This window comes from Corvus hawaiiensis, chromosome 2, assembly GCF_020740725.1.
Source record: "Corvus hawaiiensis isolate bCorHaw1 chromosome 2, bCorHaw1.pri.cur, whole genome shotgun sequence".
Lineage (NCBI taxonomy): Eukaryota > Metazoa > Chordata > Aves > Passeriformes > Corvidae > Corvus > Corvus hawaiiensis.
This window is the reverse complement of record NC_063214.1, coordinates 3,087,356-3,108,098: the sequence shown is the minus strand read 5'-3', so window position 1 is coordinate 3,108,098 and position 20,743 is coordinate 3,087,356. Positions and strand designations below refer to the sequence as shown.

At 41.4% G+C, this 20,743-nt stretch overlaps 1 protein-coding gene across 3 annotated transcripts in view; it reads right to left on the bottom strand.

Moving 5' to 3' along the window:
- Positions 1-2,587: 2,587 nt before the first annotated feature.
- Positions 2,588-20,743, bottom strand: part of EPHA3 (EPH receptor A3) — a 186,040-nt gene continuing 167,884 nt past the window's right edge. For all 3 annotated transcript variants that reach the window (XM_048293609.1, XM_048293607.1, XM_048293608.1), the window contains exons 15-17: positions 19,084-19,277; positions 7,875-8,030; positions 2,588-6,501 (exon numbers count right to left, since the gene is read on the bottom strand). In XM_048293609.1, coding sequence (XP_048149566.1) covers positions 6,396-6,501; positions 7,875-8,030; positions 19,084-19,277 — 456 coding nt within the window. In that variant the 3' untranslated portion in view covers positions 2,588-6,395. The remainder of the gene's footprint in view (positions 6,502-7,874; positions 8,031-19,083; positions 19,278-20,743) is intronic.

Here is a 20,743-nt window from a genome sequence, read left to right as displayed (position 1 = left end):
TCTCCCATCCTTATTTTTGGGTTTTCTGGTGGATTGGGCTGCAAGACACAGCAGATGGGGAGCCCCTGTTGCCAGCAGAGGGAGGAGGGGTCAGGGCGATGCTTGGTGGGGACAGCAGGGGACAGCAGGTACCAGGGAAAGCCTGCAGGAGGAAGGGGCTCTGCGACACAAAACTTCTGTGGTTTGAGCCTAATTTTAGCCTCTTTTGAACTGCACAAGCTCTGAGAGCAATGAAAGTGAAAGGAGAGGAGCACCCTGTGAAAACAAAATGCTTCAAATAAAATGTAAACCATACCCAAGAACTATTTCCTGCTGAGTGGGGAGGGGGAATGACAGGAAAATTGACATCAGAGATGCTTATTCGAATCCCTGGTCAGACTATGGTGCAAAACTACCAGACCTCCACTTAATTTTTTTTTTTAATTTAAAAAAATAGGTTTTAGCATTTATATGTGGGGTTTCTTTACAGGCTTCATTTCATCTCAGTGCCTTAAAATAAAATGTTTTACTCTATGCTCTCATGAACACAGTGAGACTAAACGCTCATTTTTTCTGTCCACGCAGGCCTTGAGGCAGGAGAAGAAGCCAAAAGCCTGCTTCCCTAAATCCCCAAATATTAGGAATAAAAAGCTCTGGTTATTTCACAATCTCTTGCAAACGTACACTTCTTAAAGGGCTGGAAGCTAAACTCAGTATTAATTACAAATGCATGGTGAGTAAACACTCACTTTACTGAAGAAACTAAAAAATTGAGCTCCCTGAGAATACTGGATAAAAGGGGAGTGGAGATACAAGATATTTCTCCTCTAGTGGAGAGCAATAAAGTGAACTGGAAGATTTCTAATGAACCCACACCTCAACTACCTTCAAAGTGATATAGCAGTGATGAACCTTAGTTACTGAATCTAATTAAGAGCAAATAATGAAATTTGCTAACCAAATGCTCCCTTAATGATGACTCTTAAGAAGCACAAGAAGTGGCCCACACTAAGTTTTAAACCACTCCTTTTCAGAGCAAAGAGTCCTACAGAAGTCCTGGAGCCCAGGCAACTGGAGAGGAACAAAGATCATCCTGGGCTTTAAAAAGAGGAGAAAAGCAGAGCCAGGCAATTCCAGAGCAGTTATGCTAACCTCAAACACCCAGAAAGATATACATATATATAGAGAGATATATAAATACATATATCTCACACAATACATTTCTAAGCAGCTGGAGGATTACAAGGTCTTAAGAAACCAACTCAGATTTGTCAAGAATAAACAAATCCTGTCAAACTCATCTAATTTGTTTCTGTGACAGCATAATCTAAAAAGTAGTGGATGTGATTTATCTTGTCTTTACTAAGACTTCTGGTGCTGTCCCCCATGACATTCTTATGAGCTAACTGGGGAAATATGGGCTATTATGAAACCATTTTAATGTGAAAGCAGAGTGAGCTGAAAAATCCCATGTACTCAGCACTCTTCACTTACCAGAGGTTCTCTGGCCATCTGAAAAGGATAATGAGGAAGCCAAGAGAAAGCTGGGTTTTTGTGTTTTGTGCTGTTCACCTTTGCATGAGTAACCTAGATGAAGACCATGTGCCTGTTTGTATGTGGGAATGAATCAAAGCTGAGAGAAATATCTCTAGAATAAATATTTTTAAATAGGAAAAGTAAAATTCATTAAGAAATACCAAAGGATTGAACCAAGGACTGAGAAAGGATCTGAGTGCACACCTATTAAACAGGGAATTACTGACCAGGCAGTGATAGTTTGGAAAGGATCTGACGAATTAGAGCAGCTCAGAAAATGAAAGGAAGTCAATAGTCTGGATATCTGTATGAATTAACAGGAGTGGCACATGAGACAGCAGAACTAGTGGTCTGATTTCACTTGGCATTGCTTGGGCTTTTAATGATACAGATATCTGGGTCTGGGCATCATCCTTGAGAAGAAATGCAAAGTGGAAAAACACCACTTGGGCAGCACTAGAAAATCCCACAGACATATTGAATTTATGGAACAGATTATCAGCAATTTACCTCTCCAGACTCGAGGATCCTGATGGGTCCCTTCCAAATCAGCACATTCTGAGATTCTGTGGTGGTGGGGGCTGCCAGGCAGTTCCTTGTCCTGCTGCTCTTAACTGAATGCATCCTGCTGCCCTTCCAGGACTGGCTGAATAAGCACCATTTTACAGTAAAAGCAATAAAAACACCAATAGCCATTGTGCCCTCTAGGATCCAGAGCAAATATGATGTACCAGCAATGCCAAAGGGACAGACACAAATCAGGGTAAGGCAATTCCTGAAGTGAAACCTACTACAGAGCAAATGCTTTGCACACTGCATGGATTAGACCCCGTCAGAGCCGCCTCCCTGGTGCTCATACACAGCATCAAACCCCCCCTGCTTGGAAGCTAAAATGGCACCATTTACCCACTACAGCAGGAAGAAAAAGCAGCTGTCAGTCCAGCTGTTGTCATTTAAGGACAAGTCCAGCTCTGGGTGACTCTTTTCTGTGATTCCCCTTTCTGTTGAACACATCAAGATAAAATGCCACTTCCCCCCTGCCCCCCCGCCAAAAAAAAAAGTATGCTACATCCACATTCATAAAGTTTATCAACTTACAGACTCCAGGACAGGTATATCATTCATTGTTTTGCACCAGTAAGCAGAGTAGTATACAAAAGCATGCAAGATCAGGTATGGTACAGAAAGAACCTGCGAAATTCAAGAAACTGGCAAGCATCAAAACCATTCCTATTTTGATAGGAAGAGGATTCCTGAGTTGTGTATGTTGGCATTTTCAAAGACCCTGTACTTGGGTGAAGCACACAGAAACAATGGGGCAGGGACATAACAAAACAGGGGCAAAATATTATCTAATACAGATACTCAGAGGCAAGAAATGATCATGGGGTGAAATTACAGTATGCGGTGGGCTATTTTATTTTGTTGAAAAGTACATCTTTGACTGGATTCAACATAGTATTAAGATGAAAAGAGGTCCACTGGTGAGGGAGGAAAAAAAGCAAAAGTTTGGAAGTATTTGACACAACTAAAATAAATGACAGCTTTTTTCGATATCCCATAGGCAGGCTGTAGAAGATGATGTTTTCCAGTATCCATGGAGAAAGTAAAGTCTTTGACTGATGTAAGTCAGTTTTGCACAAATGCTGGTCTGTTTAGTTAAAACCTGCACTGCTTGTTTCTTTTAATAGATAATATAGGTAATATCTAGCTTTCACTCCAGACCCATGCTTTAACACTCAGAATTTATCCATATTTAATTACAATTTTATCACACTAATCAAATAAATTTACTTTGTCCTCCAAGCAATCACCTCAGTATTTCAGTATGTAAAAAATACTTTCATTATGTTTATTATAAAAATATAAATGTTTCCACTACAAATCATTTTACATTAGTAAGAGGCCATCTACAATTGCACAATATATAATCTAAATGAGTAAGTAATGCTTTCGAAATACAAGTTAAAGTAAATACATATTGTCAATCAAATCACATCTATACATTGCTTATTGGATGCTAAGTTACAGCACAAAAACTAGGTTATGTTAACAGAAATAAATAAAATGGAAACTATATTGAAAGGTACAAACCCAATAATATGGCATGGCATTTTATGAGCAGTTTGCATTTTGCTTGATGTCCATAACCTGTACAGGCAGATGGCCACACGACCTCTATTTCTCTACTCCACACTGAAGAATTGTACACTGCTATGTTTACATATGTACAGGGGGACAGGGAGTACAGGATGCTTGCAACAGAGGCCACTTAACAGTACAAATCAACTTCTGACAGAGAGAGAAAACCAAACGGGTTTTAAAAACTCTCTACTCCTAACAGCAAAGAAAAGCAAAACTGAGCTGCTTTTTTTTCCCAGTGAGATTGAATCTTCTATGCTGAGCATGCCTGAACAGTGGGCAAGGAACACGACAAGACACATGACAGGAGGAAACTGAGGGTGGTTGGTGCTAAGTTTTCAAGTGTCTAAAACTCTAAGAACTTCCCAGAGGTCAGCCCCCCACCCCAGCCCCTCACCCCACTCTCCCGCAGCAGAATGAGGCTGAGGAGAAATGTCACAAAAAGCTGTCCCCACACAGTCAATGTCTGCCACTGGATTTTGGTGGCTTAAATTCACTAATAGAGTCTGATTCAGAGCAATCTCAGCTCGAAGAAAACAAAGATTCTGGATGAACTGAGCAACAGAGCATGCTGCATTTCATGAGAGATTGGGGCAGATACGGAGAAGATTCTTCACATCTTAAATGCTTTAGTTTAACTTTCTTCCACTTTTTTTTTTAAATTTCAACTTTAAAACCCATTCCCTATTCTTTCAGAAAGAATTACTAATTATTATGCTGTGAGTGTGTTTCAAATCCAGTCCTTTATAGCATGTTCACTGCCAGCACTCATGAAAAAACCTCTAACTGCTTCTCTTTAGCAATGTGTGATAAATGTCATGCCTGGACATTTTATAAGTCCTGGACTCATGGAGAACAATTTCAGCCCCACAGACCCTAGAAACTGATTCTTTCCTTACTTATATACCAAGGAGTTTCAACACCCAAGCCAACAGAAGAAGGCACAACTGGTTACCTGGTTTTGCATGCACAGGGCAAACACAGCGTGCCATTTACTCATCTGCCTCTCACACAGTCTTGGACTTTTAGGGAATCACTCTTATTCATCAGAATCAGGTCTATATTCTAGAATGGCAAGCTGGGAAACAGAATGGTTTCCCCTGGTGACCAAGGCCTGCTGTCTGTGTGCCTGGCATCACATCTAGAGCGTTAAGAAGCACAAGAAGTGGCCCACACTGTGTTTTAAACCACTCCTTTTCAGAGCAAAGAGTTGTGTCTGCTCAGAACTGGGATTGATGTGCTCCAGAGCAACAGCTTAGGAGTTGGGAAGCTCTTTCGAAGATGCTGGAAATGGTGGAGGGCCCTCAAAATCCACTTCCAGTCTCCTTTTTCCCCGGGGAGATGCGAACACTCTCCTAGACTTGGGCTCCCTCCCGCTTTCTTTCAAGGAACAGGTAACCACAGAAGCTGTGCCAAGAATTCAGGTCCTCTGCAGGGTGGCAGTGTCTGTACAGGGGCTTTCTAGCTCAGGCATGTGTAAACTTCCACACCAAAGCCCCACTTCACAGCTTAAGTCATCCTTTTAAACAGGGGCCACTTCCCAGGGAACTCAAAAAGTATCATCAGTTAATGCAGGATGCAAGAACCCTGGCCCTTTTTAAGATTTTCTTGGCAGATCTCTCACCTGAACACCGCCCAAGAATAGGGGTCCTTGTTGTGACAGGAAAGCAGCCTTGGGGAAGGAAATGGGAAGTGCAGTTTGGGGCAGATACTGATCTAAAGATCAGTGTACACACCACTGTCAAAACCCCAGCCTGGTTGAAAATACCACTCACAGCAAGTGGAAGAAATCTCAACAAGTCCAGATGCTTTTCATAGTGTCAGTGCTGAAAAAAAGACCACCTTTCTTTCCTTCTGTACTTCATGCAGGACGCTATGAGTGTAAAATAATCTAGTAACTAACCCTCAGACAACACCTCAGGTTGAACCAAAGAAGTTTTGATAACATTTGGCACTTGGCAATAATACAGCCAGGTTAAGGTATTTAAGCATAAATATAAACAATAATGAAAAAAAAAAAAAAAACAAAACCAAAAAAACAAACCAAGAAAATAAATAAGCCTTTTAAAAATTAAGACTTGTTTCTGTTTAAATGAACACAGGGAAGCTAACATAATGGTGAAAATCTTTTGTCAACTAACTCAAAGTCACTACAAACTTTATTTGTGTGTTCCTTCCTGAAGTTGAAATAGCATGTTACAATGACATTATAGTAAATATGGCCAGACAGGTTGTGAGGTATAGTCCTCCATTTTCCTTGCTTTTAAAGAAATAAAATACCTGTTACAGATCTCTTCTGTATAAAAATACTGCAAGTCTTTCTTTCTTCTTGTTTGCTGTATAGATCAAATACACAGCTTTTATGTCCATGGGGTTTTTTTTCTGTTATTCAGTCACTTAATATTCAAATGGCTCTAGGTTTTAGTAACACTGGTTTTTACTTGGAAGGATTTTTTCACATATTCTTTTTCCTTTTGAAATTTACTATCTGCATTAACAGTCAGTCAAGAGCACCCACCCTTTAGGATTAATAGATAGAAAACAAGTTTGCTCCTATTTTAAGGCATTTATACTCAATATTTGAGTGTCTTGTGGGTTTGAAATCTCAGCCATTACATTTCCAAAGCTGTTGCAAAGAAATCCTTTAAATTCTGCCGTTTATCAGCCATCACTTCTGACCTGTGATGCAACTTTTCTCCTTTTTTTTTTCCTCTCCTGAGCAACATCATTTTGGTAGCTTACACAGGAACGGGGCTGTTCTTTGTATGAGTTTCGAGAGCTTTGATACTGCTGACAATCTTCTTCTGTGGGCCCACCACTGTAACGCCAACTTTCTTCATGTCACTGGAAAAAAGAGAAGATGTGTGAGTGAGGACGCTGAGTTTCCTGGCACTGACCTCAGCAAACAGCAAAGAACTTGTCCATCTCATAATGCTGCACTGCAGGAGCCTCCAGGTACAGGGATATTGCTGAAACACAAGCCCTGGTGCAAAAAATACTGACAGCCACTGTCTGAAAACAAAAGGGGGCTGCAAAAAATAGAGTGAAAGCTCATTTAGCCTCGTTGTGTTTGCTTACCTGGATGGAAACTGTTCTCCAGTGATACAGCACCGGGGTTTTGGGGCAAGGGGATCACTGGTGGATCAGCTGAGCCTCTCTAACATCTCTATCCCCTATCAAACTGATGGCTTTTCCTGGGCAGTGCTGACACATCACTGCCCTCTGAATGGCCCTCTGAACTCTGCTATCAGCACTGAGGTGAAGGACTCCATGGCCAAGCTTGCAGGGTCTGCCCTGGTTTTCACCTCGTTTGTCCAGGATCTCCAGTCCCATTGTTCCTTGTGCAACACAGAGGTGGTTTGACACCTGTGAAGGGCTAATTAACCAGGGGCTCACAGGAAATTGGGCATTCCTACAGGATTTCTACACTGTCCTCAAAGGGTAATTGTTACAAAAAGCCATTAGCACCCTTTTAATAGATGCAATAACACACTAATTAGTGGCATTGATGTGTTTAATTGTTGGTAGCACAGCTGCTGAATACTTCTCCGTAACTCGTAGTGTATCCAGCCAGCCCAACTGGGAATTAAGATTTCCTTTGACATTAAAATTTTATCTGCACTTGATGCCTTTTCAGGTGCAGAGAGAACATTTATCCTACTCTTACTTGTCACTAGAACAAAGATGGATTGCATTTAAAATGTAATAAACTTGCCATTTGCTCACTTCCAAGCATCGCAGGAGGGAGTTCAGCCCCTGAGTAATTATTAGCATGGAGGAGGGAAACAGCAACAAAGAGTTTGCACCCTCACCTGGTTTGGTGACATATAGGCTGGGCAAAAAAGGGAAAGATTGGCAATGTGCCAGCTGTAGAGAAACTCCCATATGAAATACAGAATACAAAGAATCAACAGAGAAACTTCAGTGGAAGAAAGTGACGCTAGTGTACCAGAGGATGCACGGTGCTACCGTATTGGAATAAACAGGGAATTTCCTTGTACTTAGTGAGAAAAAGCTGTGGGACCACGGCCTTAACACAGTCAGCAGACATAGATTTCCTTCATAAGTATTTCAACTACAACAAATAGCTCCCATTTGTCTCTTTAAATGTAAGAAAATTTTAGCTAAGAACTGGAAACACCATATAAAAGTGCTACCTTCATGCTTATGCCTGAACTTGTACCTGTGAGGAAAATCCACAGCAGATTCCAACTTACTCTGTGGAAATCTTGGCTATTGTGTCACAGGAGCTGTACTCCACACCCGTGAAAATGTCCTTGCACTGCCCTGTCCGGAACCCATTGAGCCAATCACCCGTGGTGCGGAAGGCTGAAATGTCGATGCTGCTTTGGTCCAGGAGGAGATTTGACGGCCTGAAACGACAGAATAACGCAATGCAAGTTAGGGAACAGAGGGAGAAACAGATTTACTTTGTATCTAAACTTACAGCGGCAGGAGCACCCAGGCTGGATGTGGCTTTGCTGTTGGTCTATGGGAGTTCTCAGCTGCCGAGGCCACCACAGGGGCTGATGCTGGTGGCTCTGACAAATGCTGTGTAATCATCCTGCTGAAGAGCGCAGCTCCCCATGCCCGTGTTTAAATCATTGCAGCATTCACAAAGCATATTGTCACCTCCCAGTTTAATGTGCAAAGCATTTACAAAGACTAAATCGGATTATATTTATGGGATTCACCCAGTCCCAAACATCACACAAACGATGCACACTCCAGGCTCCAAGTCGAGCGTGTTGGTAGGATTTGGTCATGTCAAATACTCAGAATATTGTGGCCCACTGAAAAACCCTAAGTGTTGCTACTAAGTTAGAAGCCTCAACAATAAGTAAAGTACCTTATTTTTATTGTTTTATTGCAGGCTTAAAGCCAAGCATGTGCTTTGCTCTGCTGCACTTGAGACTGAACTAGAGAATGTTCAAAGCAGTTATCTCTGCAACTTCACAGCCTATTTTCTGCCCCATAATTCTTTTTCCCTCTAAAACCTGCACAGGAGTCTGACTACTGCTGCTGAACCCATTTGAAGTGACTTTTGTCACTGAAAGCATTGAAAATGAGAGGTGGCTGGACTAACAGCATAATTTAAAGGCAGTGATTACACAGTGTAACAGGTAGGTGACAGCTACTGGAACTGGAGAACCGATCTGGGTTGTAAAACACTCTCTTCATACCCAAGTCATCTCTGAGCACAGGAACAAACATAAATAGGAGGAGATTTTAAAGGCACCAAGAGAACCACGTATCTAAATATCAGTGCTTTTAACCTCATAGAAAGCCCAGAAAATCCAAATCCTTCTCAATTCCAGCATGTCTTAAATTCCATCAAGTTCAGCAGCACTACAACAGCACCTGACTTACCCTGGAATCAGGAGATACCTCATCAGTTACAGAAGTAACATTACAGTTACATCTTTTTGAAGAAAAGAACAATGATTTTTGGTATGGCCACACATTAAACAGCTCTTTTTACTTCTGATGCTTTCCTGATTGTTATCAATCAGCTGATTTCTTTCAGGCTCAGGAAGTTAATACAATTTTTTTTCCCCTTCTGGGAATGCAGGGCATAATTAAAGAGCTACTTGGATTCTTGAAAATCTTAACTCCAAAACACAGTTCTCCCCAGGTCCCAGAGCTGTGATGTCCCTGATGGGGCAGCTTTTGCCTGGCTACCTTCCCTCCAGAGCCCAGCCAGGGCTGTGATCACTGGCAACAACTCTGGACCTCACATGCTGGGAACAGCCATCCATGGAAAGAAAAGCAACAGAAGACACCAAAAACCTGGTCTGTCTTCAAAACACCAGCTTAGACACCTACATGATACCCAGCTTTAAATTCCCTCAATTTGATAATCAGGCCCAAGATAATTTTAATCAGTAGCTCTAAGGCCTGAATTTCACTGACTACTGTTTGTCCCATGAAGAGCCAATGGTTTTTATTTATAGTTTTCTGGGTATAGTGTCTGGAATCCCAAGATATTAATTAAGAGTATTTATGAAGTGTTCTTAGTGATAAAGCATGGATTATTTTTTTTCCCCAGCCTAGTATGCCTTTTTAACTTAAGTCTAATAAAACAAGGTCCGACTGAAGAATCACTAATGAAAAAAAAAAGTATAAACAAGTTGAAACAGAACAGGTCTCTAGGATTAGGAATTAGAATGGCCCAAAAGAGCCTTTATGTTTATTACTTGGATCAAAGTATCATTATGATAAAAAATATGACCTAATTTTAATGTGAGTGACCTCAGAGTAACCACCACTGTAAAGTATCATTTTTCTTCGTGCAGGATTCCAAACAAAAATTAGTTACTTTCCTCCTCAGAGAGGACATCTGGACTGTTTATCAATGAGCAGGAATTTGCCTCGCTGCAAAGAGTCTGTGATGTCTCCTCATGTGCACCAGGGGAAAGCTGGGCTTGCAGAGCATCTGCACACCCTGGCAGGCTTTTTCCCCCTGACCCAGCCCCTAGACAGAAGGGCTGAGCACGAAATTTATGGTCTGGGTGATGTGCGCCATGAGCTCACACTTTAGCAGACAAATTAGACGGGCTGCAGTCTGTGCAGCTGTAAACGACGTCCTGCAGGGTTCCACCTGATCCTTTACAGCTTTTCATAAATCAGTACCTACCAGTTTCAGAAGAGAGTCATTAAAAAGAAATCATGGAAATTACATGTTTGCTCAGGGGAAGTGAAATAGAACATTTCTCTCCATCTTTTCTTCGCTCCCCTCCTCTTTCTTTTTCTTTTTTTTTTTTTTTTTTTTTTTTTTTTAACTCTTTTTACTTTGTTGCCTTGACTATGATACACCCTCTCATGTCATCTTCTGACAGTCATGGCAAGATTTTCTATCGGGTTCACCCTGATTTTCTATCCTGTTCACCCTGACTGTGGGCCCCATCTACAAAGTTGTATTTACTGACATGTGGTGCCCCGAAAAAAAAAATCAGGAAGACTCAGTTTGGAGACACAAATTGAACAGTGAGATGCCAGTTACAAAATATCCTGTGGCTGGAAGCTTTCTCTGGATGTGTCCATTACTTTAACAGTTGGAATTAACCTTTGAGCCATCTGCAGTGAGGAGAACTATGGTGCATTGTCATTAGCACAGCTTTTTGTCACAACACAGGAAAAACTTGCTTTACTAACAAGAAAAAACACAGAAAACATCATTACAACCTGGCCCACTACAGCATTGAAAATCTCACCTCTGGTTGGCTGCTGTGTGGGGAGACAAGGAGATACGCCTACTTGTAAAATCCAGGAATTGAGACAAAGAATATGAAAATGTCCTGCCACTTCTTCTGCAAATACACAGAGGAGCTGTGCACACACAATGCCAGACTTTGTACTCTAGGAGCCTCTCTCCTTCCATCCCTTCCTCCAAACAGCACAACCAACCTTCAGTTTTTAAAATCTGGACTTTCCTTTCCACAGTCAATTTCTTTTAAAGAGGAAAGCATTTTTTAAAACCAAAAAAAACCCCATAAAGTAATTTCCTGTAGCAAATTTTAGGTAATTAAAAGCTGATTTTGTAAAGTGAAATTGCTCCCTATGAGCCTGGTTGGAACACAAATCCTATGGGCTTTATGATTATGGCAAGCTGAAGCACAGAATTCAAGTCTAACAAGAATTCTCTTTCAAGAGCAAAATAACTCAAAACCATCAGGTGGCACGGAAAGCAAATTTCAGTTTTATCTTCTACAGCAATCAGAGTCATATGCACAAATGTATATAACAGGAAACCACTAAATAAATGCCATGCCAAGGAGCAGTAGAGTTATTCTGTTTACTTGATTATCCCTGGACCTTAAAGATAAAAATCTTCAGAGTTCCAACTCTTCATGCCCATTTTTAACATGCTCTTAGCAGGCTGTAATTTAGTCCCTAAAGTACAATTCACCTCTTAAGGGGGCACATTTGCATTTCCCCAGGGCTTTCATGTGATGTTTTCATACTCTCCAAATAAGCAGGTCTTGGGCTGCTCCTTGGAGTGAAAGGAGAGCTGGAGAAATGGAGAGGGGCCATACAAATAACCAAAGGGAAAAACAGTGCAGTTGAGGCTGAAAAAATGGTACACCTCTCTAAATGTCAATATTTCTTGTTTCCTAGCTCCATTGTTGCTAAAAAGTCCCGAACTTACCACAGCTTCCTCTAGGATAATAAGCAAATAAAATTTCAACAAAAGTCAGTCCTTCAGTCTTCCCTACTCCTTTAGCTGCCTCTCAGAACATGATTTTCAATATACTTTATCTTCTCAGCATCTTGGTGGGATAATAAATCATATGCCTGGGTGTGTCAATGCTTCTACATTTACTTTTTCCCAACACCAAACCACTAAAGACAAAAAATACCAGCATGCTGCTGAATTTTTTTTTTTCCTTTCATAACCCTGCTTAAGCTGTGCTTTTAAGGAAATACAGGCACATTTCCTGGGATGTGTAGCTACCTGACAGACCCTCAATGCCAACCAGTTATTATTGTTAGGACAGTCTGTAGGCTCCTCAGAAGAGGGAGAGAAAAATGCTATATAAAACTCTTAAAATGCTTAAAATCTAGCATTTGCTGTGGAGAGTTTCCCTTTACGTCTCACTTTTGGCTGCACTGTTGTCGCCTATAATCAAAAGAGAACCAACCCTTGCAGCAGTGTTAGAATAGTAAAGTAAAAAGCAGACCTTTATCTGGAAGCTTCCAGGTGTCCCAGTGCTGATGGGCACACCCTGAAATCAAATTTCTGCAATTTTATAAGGTTAATTAATTAGGATATCTAACAGGCACATCCAATAGGAGATTCAGCTGCCCCAGTAACCCACCCCCAGGTCAGCCCCTTGGAGTTGGTCCAAGGGGTTCTCTGACCCACTTCTTACTGTAGGTCCCCTGCTTGGAATAAATATTATTTATTAATCTAAACAATATTTCAGGGATGTGTTTAGAAGGTCAGCTTATTGTTCCAAAATCTAGGGGGAAAGGGCAGGAAAAGTACTGGAGCTACAGCCATCTACACAGCTACAAATACATGAGAAACACATAAAAAGCTCAGGCAGCACCGTGAATTTCTACTTTTGCCACAAGAAGCGCGGCCATGGCTCCGTGCAGCTCCTCTCTCCAGCACTCCCAGTGTGGAATTGCCACCCCCACTAACGAGGGCTCCACGAGCTGAGAGCAGCAGAAGGAAAACACCTCGGGAGTCACTGAACAGCAAAGCCTCCCTTCCCCACCAGGCCACCCGCTGGTCCAGCTGCATTTCTCTTTAAATTACACAGTACCCAAATTGGCCTGCTGCAAATTCCTGCCCGAGTTTCACCAAATTAGAGGTGCAAAAGTGCCAATAGATGTTTTACTGTCCCTGTTAACAGGGAACCCAGCTCACTTCCATCTACTCACTTCGAAGGGACAATGGGTGAGCCGAGCCTGCCCCAGGCTCAGTAATAATGACTGCTGGGGAAATCGGGTGAAAACAGGGCTTTTCTGTCTCTAGCTGAATGAAGTCTCTAAAAATCTCCTCAGTTTAACTCCTGCACACGTCCAAACTATGTTCAGACACCAAGAAGTAGAATTTACTGTATTCCATTTTGTGATTTGTAGTTCAGTTTCTTCCCCCCCCCTCCATAAAGTCACTATTTTATGTTTAGCAGGCTTCAGAGAGAGAGAGAGAGCTGGAGTTTTAGGTTTACATTACTTGAATTCTTTTAGGGCGAACAGTCTGGGTTTAGGACACAGATTATGTTGTTGCTGGATTTTAAACGAAGCTTAAAATCCACACAGAATCTTGCTCTACACAGCATTTGGCCAAACTCAAACCCCTTTGTTAAGACCCTGACAACATCCAAGGAAAACTGAAATCTCCATCTCTCTTCCACCCTGGAAGTTCCTAACAAGGAGAAGCAAACAAACAATATTACAGCAGGTCAGCAATATATGTCAAGCATCTGAGGCCTTCTGACCTGAATGGCAAAAAAAGAGAACTTCTCAACAAAATGTTCAGCCAATCTAAACAGTAATTTCATTGCAAATATTTTTGTAAAAACAGAGCTGGAATTAGGCTGCAAAAAGGAGCAAGTCTGAATTTTTTCTTTGCCCTGTTCACTGCTCCTTTTGAGCTTGATTTTCATAAAAATCCTACCAAGCTAGAAGGTAGAGTGTTTCCACCAAATTATCAGGTTTTAAGTGGAAATAAACTTTGTGAGGAGCAAACTTCAAATTGTAAACACTGCCCCTGGATGTCTCAGGATGACACCAGTGAGAGCAGCACAATGAGAGACAACAAAGCACATGTTTAGCAGTGAGCCCTTAAAATCAATTACTCACAAATAACAGCTCTTCCAAAGACTGCTCAAGGAAATTACCTCAACCAGTATTTCAAACAACACATCAAATTTAAGAAAGTCAAGTTAGGATTGTAAACAACTTGCTAATACGTAAAAGAATGTATGAGGAATTAATTATTCATACACGGTTTTTCATCAGGAAGAATACCTGACCCTCACTCCTTAAGTTTTCTGGGCTATATGAAAAGAATTTCAGGTACAATTTTTCTGAAATATCCTGAATTCTCAGGTGTTCTTCTCCCCATCCTTGCAGCACAATTATTTCCTCGTCTCCTAAACATGTGCTTGCAGTGTAAAGAAACAACAGCAGCAATACCTGACACTTTCACTCTACCAAAAGCAAGCACAGAAGCAGGCTGGGATTTTTTTGTGCAGACTCCGCATCAGTTTTGCAGTCAATCAGAGGCCTGGCAGAAATCCAGAATTTCTGAAAGTCATATGTTGGAATTAGAAACAAATTTCAGTTTTTTTTCAAGTGCCTTTTTTTTTTTTTGGCAGAGGTCTGTGCACTAACTCGGCTACTCCTTGTTTCATAGGTTCATGAAGACTAAAGGGCTTCAGTTCCCCCTACATCACAGCAAATATGGGAAAGCTGCCACAACGTTTGAGCTGCCTGAATCCCGTGTCACAACCCTGATACCTCAAGATCACACTATATTATGACAGCTTTGGGACACAGAAATGCTTTAGATATATTAAATTACACTCCATGTTTTAAATATATTTTTTGAAACGGCCATGTAAAAGTAAGATTCATATACATAAAAAGGTAATATACATTGTAAATATATATATATATATATATATATATATATAAAAATTCAGAATCAGGAATATAAGCAAGAATTTAAAAAAATCATAAATATAAATAAGTGAAAAAAGTGAAATGGATAAAAATCATTTTCACAAGTGCATTTCAGATTTGTAGTGCACACAAAGTGTTTCCAGTTGCATGACTTGGGTTACATGTTTTCCCCTCACAAATGAAACAACAGCTAAAGAGCCATTTCAGCCTCACCAACTTACTCACAGGTGGGTGAAGTGATTCTGACTCCCCAACCCAAGTTGAGAAAAGTTTCCATCTGCTTTGTATCTGTATGAAATGCTCACAAATGTGAAGTAATACACAGTGGACTAAAAAAAAATAAGCTAGAGAGGAAAAATAATGAACTTGATCAAAACTGGAAGAACGATGAACTCACTTCCACCCTAAAGATATCCAAACAACCCAAGGACTCCATTAGAAAAATGAACATCATGTTCAGAAAACAGGAAAGAACAGCAAGACATAAATCAAATAAAAATATCATGAGGTTGAGCTTTAGAAAACCACATGGCTTGTACTGAGTTCTGTTCCTACAGCCCCTTACAGAGCTGGTTAACTCCAGGCAGCCTAAGGGACACAAAAACCCATGTGTCCAGAACCAGTGCAGGTCTTGTTAGCAAGAGCTCAAGGTGGCCACCTGATTAAAAAGTGAATTTTGACAGGTAAGAAAGAAATCAGCCCTACTCTGTACTTTACAAGGAATAGAAATGGAGCTTTCACGTGAATCCGAGATGAAACACAACACCAGGAAAGGTATTATGAAACGTTTGCTGTGCTGAGGCTACAAAAACCTTTTGTCAGTGTAAGGTTCAAAAGCACGTAGAATGGTCTGCAAAGCAATGATCAATAAGGATAAAAACATCCCCTCGGGCATCAAGAAATTATTAGATGCCATGGAGTGGCCTGAAGGGATAGAAAACTTTAAAGGAAAGAGAGAATTGAAGGCTTTGACTCCTCTTCTGTGAGGTATTAGTGTAAAACATGCCTGGGCTGTGGCCTGGAATCAGATGTACAGCCAAGCACATCCTCCAGTGGAGGTCAGTTAACAGCAACCAGCACCCAGAGGACAGGGATGTCCTATGCACCTCCAGAAATATGTTTTTTAAATAGGATACAACAGTGCTGTGACTATTTTAAACAAACATCAGCCCTAAAATCTGTAAGAAGAGACAGGTTTTGCAGCTGCAGCAGACGTCGTCAGGTTAAACATTTTTCCCTGACCGAGGATATTCTGAACACCTACAAGCATATGGTGGGCATCAAGCTTTAGCATTCCTCCAGTAGCACCACAGACATGGCTAAAAGAGAGCTGGGACCTCTATAATTAAGATTAATTGCTTATTATGGGTAGGAGGAGAGGTGGTGTGGGAGTGCTGCAGCCTCAAGTAACAACTGAGAGCAGCCATCTGAGCAGATGGAGTCCCTGGAGCCCTCGGGGCCGAGTCCCTGAGTTCTTTCCCTCTGCAGTGATGTCTGTCCCTCTCTGGCTGCTGACAGCAGAGGAGCACTGGCAGGGATCCCACTGTGTCCCCTTCTCCAGGAGCTGCTCTGACTCACAGCCCTTCAATATCAGTTGCGTATTCCTGCACACAAGGCTATGGCAAGCCCCAAGCCCATTTTAACTCTTGCTTCTCATTTTTCAGCCTCATTTTTCTCTGTCAGCCTGTCAAAAAGGCGGTGCTGAACCTCCGGGCTCAGTCCCTGGCCAGCAGCACCAGTGGCTGTTACCTGCCACCAGTGCCTCTCTGCAGGACACCAAGGGGGTGTGGAGCTGGCTGCAGATTTTCAGCCATGTCCATGGTTTGAGATTAGTCTAAGGTTTGAGATTAGTCTAAGGTTTGAGATTAGTCTGCTTTGACAATGGTTACCTGGCACAGGCAACCTCTCATTTGTGTTTTTACATGGTTGTGTTTAAGGACAGCCTGGGTTGGCCTGCAGACACTGACAGAGTGTGAGATGGAGAGATCACGGATCACACATTCCCTGAACTGCAACAAGTTCCTTCCTAAAGGGGAAGGGCTTGGGCTCGTCCATGCTGGGACCCCACAGTGCCCTGTCTGTCAGCAGGGAGTGAGGAGCTGCAGAAAGGCAGAGAGACTGCACTGCTTGGGAATGTGCAGGGATGTGGCAGTGGAAGGGTAATTGGGAAGGAAGCAAGGAATAAAATCCCCTTTGATGCCACCCTCCTCAGAAATGCGCTCTGTATCAAAGTGAAAGCAGCAGCAGGAGGAGCATTTTACTGAGAGCTCACCTAAAGCAGCTGTGAGAAGTCCCCTACCATGCAGGCAGCCTCCTTCCCTCCTTCCCTCCCCATGAGCAGAGAGCATGGCACTGTGTTAGGGATGTGCAGCCTCTGCCACCCCTCTGCACCAGCACAGAATGGATCAGGAGCAAAGAGAGCATGAGAGAGACAGAGGGGAACAATATCCCACTGTGGAGCTCCTGCACAGAGCCCAGCAGGTGGAAACAGTGCTCAGACTGAATTTGGTCTCCATTAGAGGATATCAGCTTCTACTGGCTATGAACAGGTAACTGGAAATGATGGTTTCATGTTGTTTTCAGCTCTGCTGTGGTTCAAATCTGCAACTGGAAGGACAGCAAACAGGGAGCATTTTGCTTCTGTTTGGAATGCAAAATATGCAGCACTGGTTTCTGCAATCAAGCCTCCAAACTCAAACAAGATAGTTAGGAATCCCAAGTCCCCTATTCAGCAGATAAAATAATTATTTGCACCAATTGTTTGCCAAATAGGGGTGCAAGGTGTTTGGAAGGAATGTACTTGACTGAGAAAATGGTGTTTAAACAGTTTGGTGTTTTTCCCAAAAATGTGTTGTGTTGTTTTGTTTGGTTGGTTGTTTTTTTCTGTCAACTCCTAGACATAATTGCTTCTGTAAGCATGTGGTTTCCTATGTGTTAAAGACTCACGAAGCAAATTATTGAAACATAACTAGTGTGCAAGCCATCTTCTCTCAATATATAAATTTAAAAGCAAAGCCCATTAGTATGACTGCCTTTCTCCTCCCATCTCTACTTTCTTTTTCTCCTCTCTGGCGTGGCAGTAGGAGGTAATTAGAGTGGTCAGTCTCTAGCTGAGGGTGCAGCACAAAGCTGGGGCCAAGAAGAAGGAGGCAAGGTCCATGGCAGTCGCACAGCAGGCTGCAGGATCAATGCAGTTCTTTCCACTGCCTTTGCTCCTTCTGTGCCTTCCCATTCAATTGCCATGGTGGGAAGCATGCTGCATCTCAAGTAAAGGTCTAACAGAAAGGTCTTCTGTGTTCCCTTTTGAAACTTGCCTTGTGTCAGGCTCTGGTCTCTTGCCCAGTGAAACACAGAACAACCTCCAAGGCGTGGGTCTGAAGCAGCACAGAAGCAGAGTGCATTTCTTCCTGACTCTGCCTGCTTTGCTGACAGAGGATTTGGCACTAGCATTCATGCTAAAAATAATTTTACATCTTTTGCACCCCTCCAGTAAGAGTATGACATTTTGTGCATTGTACAAACGAATTCTCTTTAACCCTACTTAACTAAAGCTCTTCTTTCACCACATCCTCATTATGCCCCTAGGTGTCAACACACTCTTCAGCTGCTCACTCTCAATGAGATAATTCTTATCTCATCATAGTGATGATGTTTCAGAGCGTGTTGAAAACGCAGGATTAAAAATGAAAGTTTTTAATGCAATTAGGAATATTGTACAGGTTGAAAATTAATTCCTAGTTAACACATTGATCTAAGAGGGAGCGTAAGTGCATTTTTAAGTCTGTGAGCACTACAGAAAGCAAAGAAACATTATTCATATGATTAAAGTTAACATGACTTGTCAGAGAAGAGCACAAGTGTATTTGGACCCCATTCAGAAAGATACTTAGGAACGTGGCTGGCTGTAACCTATGAAACACTAAGCACTTAAAACACCACCAAAGAGCAGAAGGAAAAGGAAGATCACATGATGGCCAAATCTGCCAGCTGTGCTTTTCTCATAAAACTCTGCTCAATTCTACAATGGGTTTCAAAACCTTAGAATAAAAATCTTTCACAAATTGGATAAATAATAGCAAATAATTAATAAAAACAACAGCAATAATAAAACCAATAATATTAAATCCTTCTCCCAAAGGGATAGTCCGGAAGCATTCTGTATCCTTAAAGATTACAAACAGCTACAGTTAAAGGGTGAAGAGGCAGCAAAGAGAGCAAACAAATCCTAATTACAGGAGATGAAGGAATCAAAGAGGTTCATGAGCAATGTAAGATCTACTATGTCACCTTGCCGCCGCGTTGGTGATGATTTTCAGACTGCTGGGGTTACGGATCAGCTTATCCAGGATGCTGACAATCTGCTCAAACTTGGGTCTGTTGTTTCTGTCTTTCTGCCAGCAGTCCAGCATCAGCTGATACAAGGCAGCTGGGCAGTCCATGGGAGGTGGCAAGCGGTACCCTTCATCCACAGCCTTAATCACCTGCACAAGGAGAAAAGTTTGTGGAAACTTAAAGGCACTTTACACCAACTTGGTTTTTATCAGCTCTGTGAGCATTAACGTGGACATTCTGAGTTTAAACAAACGTGTTTATTCACTAATTTCCTTGTCATGCAATGCCTCTCGTTTATCTGCAAAGTAAACCAGGCAGTAGATTAGGCATGCAGAAAAGGGAGTTAAGATGCAGTGTGTGACTTTGAAGAAGGTGAGTGTGTGGAAAGGATCTCAAAAACTCACACTCCGTTCAACTGAATCCATAAACAAAAGCCACAGTTAGAAAGTGCTTGCTTAAGTATGCCAACCTTCAAAAGGTCTTGAATATCTCTCCTCTGATCATCCTTAGCAACACATGCTTTCCACATCCTCCAGTGGACACTGGAGTCCAAAAAAAGTCAGAAAAAAGCAACCTTTCCACATCCTCCAGTGGACACTGAACTCGTAAAACAACAGAAAAAACACCTTTCCACATCCTCCAGTGGACACAACTCAAAAAAACAACAGAAAAAACAACCTACCCTGCTGAAAAATCAACCTGCCCACTAACGGGACATCCTGAACCAACAGACGAAAGGTCTCGTGGATGATCTCACAGGGCCACAAAATGTTTTTAAAACTTACATCACAGACACCTATACACTTTCTGTTAGTGTTATACAATTCTTGTATAACTTGCCTAGATTGATAAAATTTGTCTAGATTGTCTATAATTTTTCCAGATTGACACACACATAAACAAGAACAGTTTAGAATTTACGTTGTCCAGAAGCTGTTTAATCCAGCCTTTTCACTAGAGTCTAACACCTCTTGATCAGGCCTACAGGATCTATTGCACCATGAATAAAAAACCCCAATGCATTCAAAGTAGAAAATTACAAAGCCGTACTCTGTTAATCTGTCCTTTTTATCTGGATCAATTAATTGAAAAGCAGAACAAACTATTCTGAATCAGAACAAGGACAAGAGAACAGTTAATGGTTTAAGCAGCCATGAAGGAGAGGCACATAAATAGGTTAATCCTTCTGTTTCTGATTTTAATGGGATATTATTAAAGGCATTCCACTAACATATCAGTCTGCACAACAGGATACATTAACCTCCACAAACAATAGAAAAAACATTCATTACCAATTAAAAGAAATGCATTGTTTTCTGCAGAGACTTGGGTTGCAGAGGTACCAATTTAAAGGAAGTTTTCTTCTCCTTTTCCTTGTTTAACATAAAGTAGTACAGAAAATGTTTAACTACAACTGTGTTACTGACATTTATTTTAATTCAGGACTTGTAAAAATATATATCAGTTCCTTGGAAAATCTATTTGTGTGAGCGACTGCACTCCATAAAATTTGGTTCATAAGTAACTCCTGTGGAATGAATCTAAAATTAATAAAACAACAGAAGAAGAACCCAAAACAGATATAATGAAAATCTTCTTTGGAGAAATGTTATGC